The sequence below is a fragment of the Lygodium microphyllum genome, chromosome 8 (assembly GCF_053477565.2).
Source record: "Lygodium microphyllum isolate KBCC chromosome 8, Lygodium_microphyllum_v1.1.10, whole genome shotgun sequence".
Lineage (NCBI taxonomy): Eukaryota > Viridiplantae > Streptophyta > Polypodiopsida > Schizaeales > Lygodiaceae > Lygodium > Lygodium microphyllum.
The window spans coordinates 158,183,005-158,199,723 of NC_141142.1; the positions used below are offsets into that span (position 1 = coordinate 158,183,005).

A 16,719-nucleotide genomic window follows, 5' to 3' on the forward strand; every position below is an offset into this window, starting at 1 on the left:
CAGCTCGAAAGGTGCTGCAATCCCGACTATGGTGGCCCACCTTATTCCATGATGCTGCTAAATTTGTGAAGCACTGTGACGAATGCCAAAGAACCAAGGTGCCTGTGCGCAAAGATAAAATGGAGTTGACCCCTGTCATAGCCCGATAACCCTTTGAAAAATGGGGCATCGACTTCATTGGACCTATTAGTCCCGCGGCACAGTACTCTCAGGCTCGTTATATCATAGTGGCAACTGATTACCTAACGAAGTGGGCAGAGGCAAGGGCTACAAGGAAGAGTGACGATAGAACCACTGCAAAGTTCTTGTGGGAGCAGGTCATTTCACGGTTTGGATGTCCAATAGAATTAGTCAGTGATCAGGGCACACAGTTCATTACTGAGGTGATATCGCATCTGCTCTCTACTTTTCTAATCATTCACAGAAAATCCTCACCCTATTACCCTCAAGCTAATGGACAAGCAGAATCCACCAATAAAATCCTAGTCAATGTACTCACAAAAGTGGTATCTACCTCTCGGAGTGACTGGGACAACAAGTTAATGGTGGCCTTGTGGGCCTATCGTACGGCTTATAAAACGGCTATAGGCCAGACGCCCTTTAGGCCGACTTATGGAACGGAGGCCATTCTGCCCTTAGAGTTTTTTGTCCCTAGCTTAAGGATAGCAATGCAGGAGCACTGGGAGGGAAGAGACGCTTGGACATATCGCTTGATAGAGCTAGAACGTATCGCGAAAACTCGGCTCTTGGCCACCCATGCACTGATTTGTGAGAAAGCACGGAGGAAAATGTGGTTTGACAAGCATGTCAAACAACGCGACTTTGATCAGGGGGATCTCGTTCTGCTATACTCTGTGAAGGGTCACAAACAGAAAATGAAATTCCGTGGACTGGGACCTTTCCGAGTACGTACAATTAGTTGAACGGGCAACGTTGAATTAGAGATGCTCGAAGGCGAAGGAATCAGCCTTTTCAATAGCAACCGCATAAAAAAATACTATCCTCCTTCCCACCTGTTGCATGAGCCACCTATGTTGGAAGCCCCTGTCAATGTCTGCGTGGCTACTGTTATGGAAATAATAGATCGAGATGAAGAAGCAGTGGCACCTGCCTACTTATGAATCACTGTCACTGCGGAAAATACCTATTCTTTTGATGCTTTGATTGATGAAGGTGCTGACTACAATATCTTGATGCATGACCATTGGACACGCATTGGTCAACCTAAACTACAGCCCACCAACGCCAAACTCACCCCATTTGGGGGCAATGCTTGCACGCTCTTAGGAAAGTGCAAAGTGGTCATTTCTATCGAGTCTGAGCGTATATCAGCTTTCTTTCACATGTTGCCTAACACAAAACGGGCCAGTAATATGTCACTATTAGGTCGTACTTTTAAGAAGTAGACGAATTGTAATGTGGATTATAATCTAGATCGCATCCATCTTGCTATAGGCAATGTGCGCATAGTGACGACTTTCAGCAAGGGCTGTTCTAACCCTTTCAACATTGTGAAGCAACTGGTAGAAATCACTACGATCGCACTTACGCTCAAGTCTACACAGAAGGACACTAAGGTCTCACGCCAATCTCTAGACCTTAGACCCAAACCCACCAAGAGTGCTCACAAGGCCAAGGAGTCTAAGCTTATATGGGTGCCAAAGCGGCAAAGACCACCTCCAGGTAGACCACCCAAACGTGCTTCTAAACGCCAAACAATCAGTCATCATGGCCTAAGAGGCAATTTGGACACTATCAATGTAGGCACAAAACCACGCCGCGATGGATCCCCAAAGATCTCTTGCGAGCACAAGGCTACCATGAAGGCAACCCCTGGATTTGGGTGCCTAAGAATGGCAAGTCTAAAGGCTCATCTCCAAGCAGCCTCACTCCAGTGAGAGATGCTTGCAAACATAGCGCCCGGGCCGTAGTTAGCAAACCACTACCGACTGTGACTAATAAGTCCTAGCTAATTTATCGACCAAAGCAATCGCTAAAAGCCTCAAGCTTACCTCACTCAAAAGAGTTGAATACTTTTGTGACTGTGCACTCAGAACCCAACACAACTTCCATGCCACCAGAGCTTCCTACAGCACTTCAAAGTGCTTCGGAGTGCAAAGCCATACCCGTGACACCAGCAATGGAGTCACTGCTGTCCAGCTCAATTGCACCATCACCACCAGTAGGTCTTAGGCCTTCCTATGCGGTACGATCTCTCCTTTCCTTGGCTAAAGACCTTGCTGAAACTTCGGGAGATGACCTTGTGACCTACATTAAGATGTTAGACCACACATTCACCACATTTGCTAGGAGTTATGAGCGGTTGGACCTGGGTCTTCTTGATGAACCACTTTCTTCTGATGTTCCTACATTACCATGCGAATACGAGTTTATGACCGTCAAATTCCCCAAGATCGCTACTGAACAAATAGCAAATGAAGAAATGTCAAAGGAGCAAGCTGTTCTCAGGCGACTAATCACCTCATACCGTAAGCCTCCTCGTTCTGCTCCCGAACAAGAATTACATGAGCTCACGCAACTTGCAAGCTCAACTTCCTCGTTCTTACAGCAGTGGTTCACTTTGTGGACCCAATGGGAAAAGAAAGGCTGTCGTATCATGACAAATGCTGAACAAAGGAGGGCAATTAAGACCATTGAGTACGATCCTACTTATGTGGCACCTCTTTCATTTAGAGTTTTGGCCATTACCCAGAACCAACACTTAGATGACCAAGTCCTAGCCCATCCTTACATTGACCAATTCCTTACGGAAGAAGAACTGCACGTTGCAAGCCGCCTTAATACCGGAGATATTTTTCACGATGTCTTGACCTATATCTCCCAAGTTTCTGTACAACCCTGTGAACTCAATCGTCATGCTCAACTTGAGTACAACCTTGCATTTTATGAGTGGATGTTGACCGGAACACCCCATCACAATCACCTTTGACATCCTCACCACTTCGTTCAATCCTAGGAAGGATTTTCATCTTTCCGAGAGGGAGGAATAAGGCTAAGAATGCATAAATAATTGTTGAAAGGTTGAACTCAGTGATCAAATATATATATATATATATATATTAGTTAGCAAAAATTTTCAAGTTCTTTGCATTCATGTTTTGCGTATTTTTTATGCTTAGCTTCATTTAGCCATGTTTTCCTTTTCCACTTGTGATTAATGAAAAGCATTTTTGCTGGGCAGGAACCCAAGATGGCTCATCAAGATCGCGCTCATAAGCTTCCCTTCACGGAAGAAGAAAAGCAAAAATATATGCTGAATCTGGAAATTCAAGCTTACGGACGGCTAAATTTCCGAACTGTCCACAACCTATCCAGGGTCGTGGAAACGGAGGAAGCAGCTAAGCAAGTTATAGAAAAGTGCAATATGACCAAGTATGTGGAGAAGGCGGAGCAAAATGTGGATCATGCAAGGTGTGTTGAGTTCTTATGAACTTTCGACTCTGCCTCCAAGAGTGCCACGGTGACTGTGGGAAGGGGGGGTGCTGCCAGGCAAGTCAAGGTACCCTTAAGCAAGGAACTAGTAGAAAAGGCACTGGGCCTGGAATCAAGGGCAAAAAGGGATGTCTTTGCCATGCTAAAAATGGACAGGGGCCAAGTGCGGTCCAATGACAGAGTCAATATCCAGGACATCCTTGATGACAAAATCCGCATGCGTGCTAAAGTCATGCACACCCTCTTCTCCAGCCATCGATATACTGCCTATATGGGCAGAATAAATGTGCATGTGCTCGAAAGCCTCGTGGCCAATGTACCAGAAGAGATCGACTTGAATGATTATGTAAGACACACAATCGAGAAGGCTGCCGTAGCACTTGATCTGGGAAGCCAACCTCCTGGAGGTGAATCCCTAGCAGCAAAAGACAGGAAGAAGGCCGCCTCCAAAGCATCATTCATTGGATATGGAGATGTACTAACCGCCCTCATTGAAGAAGCAATAAAGGAGGCAGGAGCAGTAGAGGAGGAGGAGGAGAGACCGCCACCCTCACCACACAACGGAGAATCCTCTCGCTCTGACGAGGAAACATTAACTGGCGAGAGTAGTGATGAAGAAGAAAAGCAAGAAGAACAACGCCAGCAGCATCAAAGAGAGTAGCGCACTAAGCGCTTCCAACAGCAAAGGGAAGAAGAAAGGAGGAAGAAAGAGAAAGAAGAACTGCAAAAAGCGCAAAGAGTGTCAAGAGCCCAAGAAATAGAGAGGAAAAGGAAAGAAAAAGAGGATGCACATAGAGTGGAAGAGGAGTCTAGAAAGGCAGAAGAGGAGAGGAAAAGAAGGGCTGAGGAGGAGGAAGAAGCCTTGAGGAAGAAGGAACAATAAGATGTAGAACTTGCAATTTGCCTATCTGTGGAACAACATCAACGACAAAGAAAGTAGACCCCGCCCTAGGAGGATGAGAACCCGGACACGAGCCTGAATGTGCCAGATCCCATCCTGCCCCGCCGGTCGCAGAGGGTAAGGGCAAGAAGGCCATCACACCTGTCCCTACCAGTTTTGTGCCAACCAGCCCTGTTGCTTCCGTAATAACCATCCCCGCCCCAGGAACTTCGCCAAAGGTCGATGAGAGCAATATGGTCACATGGCTGCAGTTCCCAATGGAAAGGGAGTTGGCAAGAGAAGCTGGCGTAGCCACCCCAGTGTTAGGAGTGAAGAGGGCAACCACGGCTGATGTGGAGCCAAGCCCAGAGCTTAAAAGATAGAAAACAGAAGCTACCACCACCGCCGCCACCATGTCCCATCCCCCACCTCTAGCAAGCCAGTACGATGAGTACATTAAAGAGCTGCTCTCGTAGCTAGAAAAGGCCAAGGAAGGAAAGAGAACTGCCATGGAAGAGTTGGCAACAGAGCGAGAATCAAGAGCCACTCTCTTGTTGGAGAAAACTAAACAAATAGCAGAGTACCAAAAGGAGATTGATGTGCTAAAGGAGGGAGCCAGCAATAGAGATGCAGAAGAAGCAAAAACCCTAAAGGAACATGATGCTGCCTGGGAGAAAAGAAGAAAAATCCTAATGGATCGCCTCAACGGAGAGAGGGAGACCACTGCTCACTTGCGGCGCAAGAACGACTTGCTCACTGCAGTCAACCAGGAGGCACAAAACCAGCTTGAGAAGATTAAACAGGAGATTGCAGAGCTAGACAAGCTAAGAGAAGAGCATGTGCGAAGAATGCAGGTGAAGCTGTATCAGCTCAGTGCGCAGATCGCCAATGAACACCAGGAGCAATCTCGCCGACACCGCGAGCTCGAAGACCAAGAGCAACGACTCATGGCTATGACCCTCCATTAGGGGGAGAGCCTAGAAGATATGGAGAAGAGAGTGAAAGAATGGGTTGACCACAACGAAAGGAGGATACGAGACCTGGCATGCCGATTGGCCAAAGCAGAAGGAGATAGAGTGTTGGCTAAAAATCAAGCAGAGGCTGCCTAGCTCTCGATGATGGTCCAGCAGCACACTTTCCTCAACATGTTGCTTCACTCCACCAAAACAGAAGAAAACGAGGCCAATGATCAGCTCTGCAGAAGAAGCTAGCCATTGCACGCAAAGCCCTAACAGCAGGCCTGCACGTACCACTACAACTAGGAGGCCCGCCGCAGAGCCAAGAGGAGCAAAGAAAATACCTTACACAGGTAGGGCTAACGGTGCAAGAAATTGACGAACTTGGTTTCACATAAGAGAAGGTGCAAGAATAAGTGCAAGTAGAAGGGGGTGGACCAGAGTTTGATCTGGGACCTCAAGAGGAGGACTACGTCCCACCACCCTCTCCTCCACGACAAGATGAAGTGCAACCCACGGACACATCCACTAAGAGGAAAGCAACCCTGTCTAAGCGCAGAAGAGAAATGGTGGAGAAGGCAAGGAAGAAGCTGAACGTTAGACCTGTCCCAAGGCAACCTGCTCCTCTCCCACCGCGCCCTGAGGACCTCCCCGCTGGATTCCATGCAGAGCTAATCATCTGGGAACAACAAGAATATGCTCGCAACCCCTTCGACTTGAGCTTCGAGCTTCCCACTAAACTAAATAGAGTAATGCCCATTGAAGTTATAAATGATGTAATCGCTATGGGTGCAAGGCTCAAGGACAAGTGGCTAGTAGAGCGAGAGGCCAACCCAACTGCTTGGGGAACCGAGGATTGCGAATTTTGACATGATAAAGTCTTCCAGGTGCCTAGATCAGTGGAGGGCTACAATTGCCAACCCACCTGGAGAAGACACATTTTTTATGTCAACCTTGATGCTTGGATGGCGTTTTGTAACACCCTTCCTTCTGAGAGAAACGACCCCACTTTCATGCCGCATCCTCAAAGGGTAGGCATGGATTTTAATCCGTCCATCCACGGCAGGTTCGACTTCCCTACCATCTATAACACCAATAGCACCTCCTATAAAGATGCCCTTGTATTTACCCTCCCTAATTTGTACAGTTCCATAGATAGATTCCTTAGTGAGTTCACATCCTGTCCCGACCCCGCCTTCATAACAACCTGTAATTATCTTAGACTAATTAGGGTCCTAATCTACCAAGAGCATGCACCTCAAGAATGCCACCTTCCACCCCTTTACTTCGACCCCAATGCCATAGATAGCAGCACCATGACTCGCCTCATGATGCGCGCTACTCTTTTGCCATCCTTTTGTATTGCATTGCTTGAGGATATGAGCGATAATAAATTCACATAGTGCAACCACCCTTTCCTTTCCACCACCACTCTCAAGACCCGCCTCAATCTCAAGGGCTACTTGCTGAGCTGCAGATGTCTTAACAAAGCCCCTCGCCCTCCACCATCCCCTGCCCGCCATTCGGATGATGAGGATTAAGCTCCCATCATGCCCTTGTATCACATGCATCTATGTATAACCTCTTTTTATTAAAAAAAAGAAAGAAAGAAAGAAAGAAAGAAAGAAAAAAGCCACAAGGCAACAAAAGAAAAGGTGAACTGGAAAGAAGAGACAACAGTAAAGAATAGCAAAGCCAAGGGATGAATCTACTACTAAGCAAAGATAAGAGAGGTAAGACTTCACATGATGAGCTTGCAACTTCCCTTCGCCTTGTTGTGCACCACAGTAACTGCATCTAGGGTTCTCCCTAGCCCCTTCCCCACTTTACACTTAGGGCACATCAAGGGCAGAACTTTCAGACATGTCACCCTAAGATTTGCACTGCATCTCCAACGACATACGAACTGGGTCCTCAAGTGTGGGACATTACCAAGGGCTTGCCCAAGGTTAGATCCATCTCCCAGTTCCACTGCCACGGGCACCATGCACTACACGATGAGGTAGACACATCCCTTAGGGAGTGCACAACTTTTCTGCAGGTTATGTTCGTGTTTCAAGAACTAGCTACTCCGCTAAAGAAGATCACCCACGGCATCCTTTAATGACCAAAACTTTTTCCATGTGTCGGACATGACACTATTGCTGCTGTTTCAGGAGCTTTTCTGCATTGGATTGGACGGACGAACATGCTTCATGTTGCCAACCATCTGCCTGCTCATGGCTACCATGACTCAACCAAATCAAGCAAAATGAGTACTCAGTAATAGATCTACCATTGGGATAGATCTTGGAACCTCATCTTCGAAAGATGCATGGCTAACGCCTCAAGATCTACGGATCACTTATTGATTCTGCAAGCCTGAAGATTTTCAATGCAAGGGTGAAGATCTTCAACGCAGCACTGAAGATCTTGAAATCACAAACAAAGATCTTCAAACAAAAGACAAAGATCTTCAAATCAAAGACACAGATCTTCAATGCGGAGACAAAGCATATCTTTGTCAAGGCAAAGTTCGGGGGGGCTTCTCCAGGATAAATCCCTCCAACACCATCTTTCTAAGGGATTGCTTATTGATCAAGCGTTTCTGATGCTCAAGGGATGACCGGCTACATATTTTTTTACCAGCCAATTGGAACCCCTATCAGCCGTCGCAGAATGGAAGCCACAACTGTGTGAGAAATGACGAGCATCTTCATGAAGCCTAAAGTACGCCAAAATCTCTCCTGGTCATTGTCATTAAACTCCATCACCTCTCATTCACACCCTTGCCTTTGAATCAGTGTCATCTACCCACCAGTTCTGCTTAGCAGCAAACCCAACTATCCCACTACTTCCCACCGCAGTGCCATGGGACTGGCACTTGGCTAGGAGGGGGGTAATGTTTACTGTGTTTACGTAGCACAGAGGACCGAGAAAATGGAGAAAAGAAAATAGCAAAAAAGGTGCAGGATAAAAGAAGGAAAATGTGCCTTGATCGGTAACCAGACCTTGAAAAATTTAAATGTTCGGGCACGACCCCCAGAAAGTCTCAGTGTCGCCCCGAGAAAGCAAAAGAGTAAAAAGCGCACCATTAAATGTGGAAGCGCTCCCAAATCCTTGTAAAAGAGTACTAGGCTCGCTCCTGTGCAAATTGTATGCATTAGTTGGGAATGGGATAAATTAGAATGGTGGGAAACGAGAAATGGGCTTAGGCCAATGGCCGGCCATGTAAAAAAGGGGATGACCGCCCAAAGAAGAGAGGGCATGTATATAAAGTTGAAAAGTGAATGAGAAGCTCATTCTTGTGTGTGGCTAAAGCTTCTTCTTTTTCTTCTCTTGTTTCTTGCCTTCTTGCTTGTGCTTGAGAAAGGGAGTGTGAGAGGTGAGGAAGTGAGTGTGTGAGAGTGAGGGATCGTGGAGAAGAAGCTCTTCATCTCCTTCCTCCATCTTCTTCTCTTCTCTTCTCCATATCTTCCCTTGTCTCGCGTGTGGCTATGGAGGATGGAGCTCATGGGAGAGGGATTGAGGTTGCTTGAGCTTGCCACAAGGATCGTGGAGCTACCGGTGTGCAAGAGAGAGGAGGGTACTCGATCGAGCATCAAGGTAAGCTCACTACACTCGTAAGGTAGGCATGGTGCGTCGACTATGTGAGAGGTAGTCATGGCCGCTGGGCTTGAAACGCTTAATTAATAAGCGGTCTGTAGGTCTCGGGGTAGAGCTTATAGCTCCCCTTCATATTTAAATTAAAAAAAAATCTATTTTCTCTTTTTTCCCATATCTCTTCCTCTCTTCCTCTTTTTTCTTCTTATTCTTATTCTTTCTCCCCTCTCCTCTCATTTCCTTCTCTCCTCTTTTTTCCTTTTTTTTCTTCTCTTTTAAATTTTTTCTTTTCTCTTTCTTTTAAATTTTATCTTTCCTCTCTCTATAATTCTCTCTCTTCTTCTTATTTTCTCTCTCATTTTCTTCTCTCTATCTTTGTCCCCCCTCTCTGATCTCTTTTCCTTTTTTCTTTTTTTCTCACACTCTCTCTTAAATTTTATATTTTCTCTCTCTATAATTCTCTTTCTCTCCATTCCCCCCCTCTCTCCTCTTCTTTCTTTTTTGCTCTTTGTATATTTCTCTTTCTCTCTCTCTCTCTCCTTATTTTAATTAAATAAAACGTTTACATTATAAAGTTTAATCTAACAAAGTAGAAACTATAATAAAAAACTTTTAAAAAAATAAAAGATTTATTTGATAATGATTGTTTGATCTTGTTTTTTGTTGTGCTCTAAGTTACGTGAATAAACTTGGGCTATACTAATTAATGAAGCTGATTTTAAGTGTCCAACTATAATTGTAGTAGGTAATTAGGTAACTAAAATTGCATACTGAGGGAATTGAGATGTTGTGACCCTCGACAAGTCCATCCTATGGTAGGATGGTCCCAATTAGTTGGGAGCTTCTTTAGAGAGAGAGAGAGAGAGAGAGAGAGAGAGAGAGAGAGAGAGAGAGAGAGCCTAGGTCCTACGCATGAGAGAGAGGGGGGAGGGAGAGAAGAAAAATGTTTAATTAAAAAAGACTATTCTCTTTACTCTTTCTCCCCCTTCTCTCTCCGTCTTCTTCTTTTTATCATTCTTGTTATTCTTATTCTTATTCTCTCTCTCTCTTTCTCTTTTATTCTATCTCCTTCTCAAAATGTGTGAAAAACTATGTTCGAAAAACTTTAAATTAAAAAAAGCTTTTAAAATGTTTAATTTAAAAAAGTTGAAATTATAAAGTTTAATCTAATTGAGAGAGAGAGAGAGAGAGAGCTTAGGCCCTACACATGAGAGAGAGAGAAGGGGAGAGGGAAAGAACTTAATTAAAAAGGGGATGGGGAAAAGAAAGAGGGATTATAAGTGAGAGAGAGGGGAATGGGTTTTAATTTAAAAAACGGAGGTGAGAGGGGGGGAAGGCTTTAACGAAAAAATGAAAGGGGAAGAGAAAATGAGATATTGCACTTTGAGAAAGAGAGGAGAGGAGGGGGTTTTGATTGAAAAATGGAGGTTTGGAAAAGGGGGTAGGTTCGGGAAGCTCTCTGGAAGTTTGGGGCTTTCTGAACCTATAGCTAAAATAATATAGTAGTAAAAAAGATTTGCATATTCCAAGATTCACATGAATGAACTCAAGAATATTGGCATTTGTTTTAGTGAATCACAAGCTATTTTGCCTCACTTATTGCAAAGTATCACAAAAGGTATCATTTTGTCATCATTAGTTAATGGAACAAGAGTTATAGGGAAGATTGGGAAGGGGCAAAATTTAGAAAAATTGTATCGTAATGGGTGATTAAGGAAAGTTAGAGCGAAATTTTAAGAAAATAGAGTAATGGATGGAAGACACTTTTCGAAACCATTATAAAAACCTTCAACCTCGAAGCTTTGTAAGTTTTCTTTTAATTTTGTAGGTCTTTTTAATATTATAGTGACTCTAGGTTTTAAATGAATAAAAATAATAAAAAATTCATTTTATTTTTTAGAATTGAACAACTCACTCGACATGAAACCTTGGTTTTGAGTGAACAATGAGTGTCACTTCTCCACCCTAAGAAGATCTTCAGAGCAGGGCCACACGATTCGCATGTGATTATTGACCTTTTTAAAATAATTCCACAAAAATGAAGGGTATTTTCCAGGAAACGAAAACATAAATAACGAAAGCTGATGTTTGTTTCGTTTGAAGTTGGACGCCAACTTTTATCCTGGCGTCCATCTGTCTAGCCTATTCGTGCTCTCCTCTCTCTCTCTCTCTCTCTCTCTCTCTCTCTCTCTCTCTCTCTGTGTCTGTGGTGTGGCAGCAGCCGATCATCCAAATGCGCCAACGCTGCCTTCCTTTTTATGGGGGGTGAGATGCCTTGAATCCAAATGCAACATTCTTGAGGTCATTTTGGGATGGCCAACCCTGTTTTCCTTTTTATGCGGGGTGGAATTCCCTGAATCAGCAGCAGCATTGGAAGAGAGAGAGGAGAAGAGAAGCAGAGCAGCCCCAATGGACACACTCGGCCAGCCCCTCCTCGGCTTGCCCATCCCGTCTCCGAGGCCTCACCAGACCCCTGTTCTAGCTCTCTCTGCCCAGCTAGGGTTCCGAGCTTCCTTTCAGCTCAGAAGCTACAGTAAGTCTCCCTTCCTTGACTTCATTTTTAATTGTTGAGCTCCTATCTACTTTGTTTGTCGATAATACAAAACCAATCTCTACTCTAATCTGCTCTCTCTCTCTCTCTCTCTCTCTCTCTCTCTCTCTCTCTCTCTCTCCTTTTTCTGTTCCAGATCTTCATCATGGTAATTCTCATATGGCTATCTCATCTTGGATTGCTTCTGGGAGCGGTTCGCACATCTGTCTGGGTTGGAAAAGTGTTCTAGTACCAAGGCACATTCATCCACCGCACTGTGTGCGCAGACGGCCCGCCACTGCAAGGTGCGCATTCTCGCAAGCCTCCAGCTCAAACTGGAATAGCAGCAGTGCATCCCCTTCCTCAGGTACATGATATTCTTGTTTTTGGCCTTTCTGCACTCAAGTACAAGAATATTTATCTATCCTGTTGGCTTTGGCTGCCCTTTACTATCATGTTGCTAGAGATGACTTTTTCACTGACGCAGAATAAAGATACTGAACAACCGGGCTATGGAATTTGCATAGTAAATTATTTTTTCATAGTTGAGAGAGAGGTAGGGAGGCTATACTCTGCGAGAGACGAGAGGGTGGATGAAAGCTGAAAGAGGCATACTAGCTCACAACCAAAACATCGCTTGCTTGTCTTTCCTACTTTTTGGGCATGAAGTTATTGTGAGAGTGCGCAACAGAAGAGAACCACTAACACGGGGAGAGAGAGAGAGAGAGAGAGAGAGAGAGAGAGAGAGAGAGAGTGTGTGTGCTGAATATAATGCAGGGACTGATCAGTCCCTGCGTGCAGCCTGGGGCATCAGTGAGGGCACTGGATCAGGCTGAATAATGATGACAGCACCCTCAACAATGACAGAGATGGAGACGGTGATGGAGCCGGAGTATGCAGCCAGCAGTCCTTGCTGGAGATGGAGAAGAATGCAGCAATCTGAATGTGCATATACCTGCTGAAAGAAAGAATGGAATCTGCTCCCAGCCAGCCCGTGGCTATTTATAGTAAAAAATGCCCAAATCTGGCTGTCTGCTGTCAGCTCATAAATGCTGGCTGACAACTGAGGCATCATTTGAAGTTACACCACCATTGGGGGACCCTACCTCGCCGCTTGAGCCTCTCTATGCTAGATAGACCTATGAGAGACATCCTGGGATGCGTGATTCCTGAGCAATTCCATATTGTATTTGGCTTAGACATCATTTTGTACTCATTAGCTATATATTGTTCCATGTTTATTCATTTAGTTAGTCATAGCATTAGATGATAGCTTTTTGGAACATGGGAAATTCCGAGACTTCTCAAATGTAACATTTTGGTCTCATAGGCCGATTTGGCCTTTTGTAGAAGTTAATATAACTTTCTTTCTTTCTTCTTCTTTCTCATTGTGTGCCTCCAAAACCTTTTGTTTGTGGGCTGACTACTCCTGTTTGCTAGGAAAACTTGTGCTTTTTGCTGATTTGGACTTATCACACTTTCCTTTTGCTTTCTTACCTTAAGAGAGGTTTTTGCTTGCTAGTGGTTGTGGTCTCTCACTACACTCACTTCACTATTGAGCTCCTCTTTGTGCTTTTCCTTTTTCGAATGCTTTTGTGTGATTGAAGTGTGAGTTAATTCTTGAACTCTTGTTTTGTTTGGGTTGGTTCACCTTGAGTGCCCCAACTCTCTCTCTCTCTCTCTCTCTCTCGTTTCCATTATCATGCATATCACTGAATTCTCTATGATTGCCTTGTGGTTGGCTTGAGATTATTCTCACCATGGCCTAACATTATTCTTTTGAGACTTTATTTTGGAGCGTGGAGATTGCTTGGATTTCTTGGATGCAGGTTCTTTACCTTTTGCTTTGACCTTGTTTTGAGCTTATCTTTGGCACTTCTAGGGGCTTCTCTAAAGGATGATGGTTTCTAACATGTGGAGATACGCTAAGTTGCAAAAGAAAACACAAAGTGTACGATCATGATTGACATACAATGAATCCAAATACTAACACAAAAATGCAAAATGAGAATAATCGAATAATGAATGAATAATGATGGAAGTGTACAAAGTGCTCAATGGCAGAGCTGTCCAATAGTCATTGGCTCTCATGGGAGTAGGCTGAGGGAGGAGTTGGAGTGTGACATCCACCGGAGATAGTTTCAGAGTGCTGTAACCACTGGTCAAAGCTAAAATATAATGAAATAGTGGGCATGTAACAAAATGCAGCTTGTAGGGAGCGTTGGAGTAGTAACCTCCAAGGGCAGAGCAGTAGTACTTGGATGAGGTGCTGGATGGATGGAAGCTGGAATAAATTGGAATAACTTGCAAAAACGAGGGATGCAAGTGACCATAGCACACTCCCTTTTTATAGATGAGGAACCGAGCAAAAATAGGGGAGTTTTCTTATGAGACACCAAAACACATTGAGTGCATTTGAGTTTTGGGCTTGTTTAGTGAGGTAATGAAGGTTTAATTGTCACAAAATGACAGCTGTGATAGCATATTAGAGAGATAGTAAGGCTTGTAGGGAGAAACATAGTGTGTGTGGCATACATTGAGAGAGGAGAGAAACTTGGAAAACATCAAAGAAGAAGATGATGAAGCATTGAATCATGCTAAGTGAACAAAGTTGATACAACGAAGTTGAAGCTCTGAAGATAATTGCATTGTTCTGTTTGAATTGAGTGGAATGTAGTCCTTTGGGCAGTAGGACATTGAAGATGTATGCTAAAGTCGAAGGACACTTGTTGAGGGAGTGGAATATAGTTCTCTGATATTGATGGAGTTGAGGAAGAAGATTACCAGCTACAAATGCATACTCTAGAAGATGAGGATCAATAGGTTGGCTTGTCAAATGAGGAAATCAGCCCTTGATGGAGTAGGAATTGCAAAAATGCAAGTGTTTGACGTAGTAGGTACTTTTTGTTGGAGCGGCTACCGATGCTAGGGAGGTGTCGAATTGTGAAACACAGCTTGAGAGGTTGCTACTAGATGGAGAGCATTGTTGCTAGGTAGAGAGAGGTGACCTAGCAGCAAAACGTAGGTGTCTACTGATGTCAAATTGAGATTATGATTGCCAGATGGAGAAAGAGAATTTGTAGCTAAATACGTAGGTACAATTTGACATTGGATGGTGGAGGTGGTCACCAAGTGGAGGAAGAGAATCTGTAGGCCAAAATGCAGATACAATCTGATGTGAAATGGTGGAGATGGTTGCCATGTGGAGGAAGAGAACGTGCAGTCTAAAATGTAGCTTGGAAGGTGTGGAATATAGGGCGCTTGGTGTAGGGAGAGATGTAGACCACAAACTGCAATATCCTTCAGGTGGGGTGTAAGTAATAGTGGAGAGAAAGAGTGATAGAACGTTGGAAGGAATGAATGTGGGGGTGAAAGAATGGGTGGAGTCAATGCCGTATATATAGGCACAGACTATCTAGAGTGTCGCCCACTGAAGTCTCTTGGATGGTGCCTTGACTCTCTCGAAAGGTACCCAAAGTCCTTTTGGGACTGTAAATGGAAACAAAAAAAAAAGGAATGGAGGAGGGAAACGGTATTGAATGATATGGTTTTTGAACACCCATCTTAGGCCCAAAAAGGAGTGAAAACGAGGAGTGAGAGAGAGATTAACCTTGAAATCCCAATATTCCACTTGTGAGGTGACCTGTGGTGAAGAACAGTAGACATGAGTAGATAGGATTTGAAACTCAACCTCGAGAGAGAAGTTGCAAGCTCCATTACTATCCATGCTAGAATGTATATGCAGGCCTAGCCACCAAGCCATAGTTGAAACATCCAAAGCCTCGAACTAGGAAGAACTTGTAGATCTTGGGTATCATTGGGAAGTAAAGGAAGGGAAATCAATGGGTAAAATGGTATGGAGATATCAACCACCCCAAGAAGGTAAAGGGTGTGTGAAGAATCATAGCATGAGTAGAGACCCCCTCTGAAGCTGAAGGAATGGGAATCCCTCTTTGAAGAAGAAATATAAGCCCCCTTTGAATCCCTCTCCATGAGAGATAGGAAATCAAGAAACTCATAGATCAGGGCATGTAGAGAGTCTGATGATGAAAGTGCTGTTGGTGGTGTTGAAGAAGGTACTTGGGTCTCCAAGGGAACAAAAGCTAGATAGCTCCTAGAGGTGGCCTTGCAAACCTAAGTAGAAGAGGGAGTGGAGGAAGGGGTATCACACAGAGTCTCTTCGGTGTCCACATCGAAGTCGTTTGTGGAGCAATCCAAGGGAGGGAAGGTAAAAGGTAGCTCTTGTGGAGCCATGTGTGGACAATAGTTACTGTCTCTCAGTGGAGCAGATTGTGGAGCCGAAGAAAGAGGAGTCGAATAGCCTCTAGGCTCTATCTCTCAAAGGACTGGATTCACGAGAAGATGGTATCCAACAATCACTTTCTCTTAGTGGAGTGGACTGTAGAATTAGAGGCCATGGCTGTGGAAGTCATTGGATTTGAAAATAGGTGGGGGAAACCTTCGTAGCGCATTGTGACAATCTCTAAGAGGTCGTGGTGCCTAATGATCCTCCTTTTGCTTGTAAGGACTTAGTGTGTATCAGATGCGTCTTGTTGTCTTGAGCGTAATACTTTGATAGCCAATGCAGAACAATCTCTGTGGCCCAGAAGGGAGATGTGGCACAAAGAGTGTCTGGTGATAGATGCATATACTCCGGTGGTATGGAAAGTAAAGGTCAAGGTCGATAGTCCTTGGTGGGATGACGGTTCTCGCCGTAGTAGGAGCACTTGCCACCTAGTAGACTTTCCATGTGTCGGGGGAGAAGCCATGGTATCGGTGTGTCAACTTGGAAAAGAGAGGGTGGGAGGGAGAAGAAGAGAAAGGTATCTCTTGACGATGTGGTGGAAACAAGGAAATCAGAAGATGATGCCAAACCTATGACTTGTCTTTGCCTTCTTCGAGTGCAAAGGATGCTTGTGGCTCTTTAAGCACCTTTGGCTCGGATACCACACTAGGAAATTAGGTATGCTTTGACACCGTGTCAAGAAATGACTGTGGTGAAAGCAAACTAGAGAGACGATAGGGTTTGCGGGGAGAAGCATAGTGTGTTTGGCAAACATTGAGAAGAGAAACTCAGAAAACACAGAAGAAGAAGATGATGAAGCACTAAATCATGCTAAGTGAACAAAGCTGATATAGCGGAGCTAAAGCTTTGAAGATAACTACAATGTCCTTTCTAAATCAGGAGGCTAATTTTGAAGGAGCATGAGAGCATGAAGCTTTATGACTGGCATGTATTGTGGTTGGGTTTTGGGCCAGCATTCTCACCTGAAGGGAGCTAAATGCAGTCCCCTTTGGCAATAGGATGATATGCTGAA

General features: G+C 44.4%; 1 protein-coding gene across 1 annotated transcript in view; it reads left to right on the plus strand.

The window, feature by feature from the left end:
- Window positions 1–10,980: 10,980 nt before the first annotated feature.
- Window positions 10,981–16,719, plus strand: part of LOC148033051 (1-acyl-sn-glycerol-3-phosphate acyltransferase CHLREDRAFT_174358-like) — a 29,499-nt gene continuing 23,760 nt past the window's right edge. Inside the window, exons 1-2 of the mRNA XM_087683779.1 lie at window positions 10,981–11,404; window positions 11,559–11,768. Coding sequence (XP_087539905.1) covers window positions 11,281–11,404; window positions 11,559–11,768 — 334 coding nt within the window. The 5' untranslated portion in view covers window positions 10,981–11,280. The remainder of the gene's footprint in view (window positions 11,405–11,558; window positions 11,769–16,719) is intronic.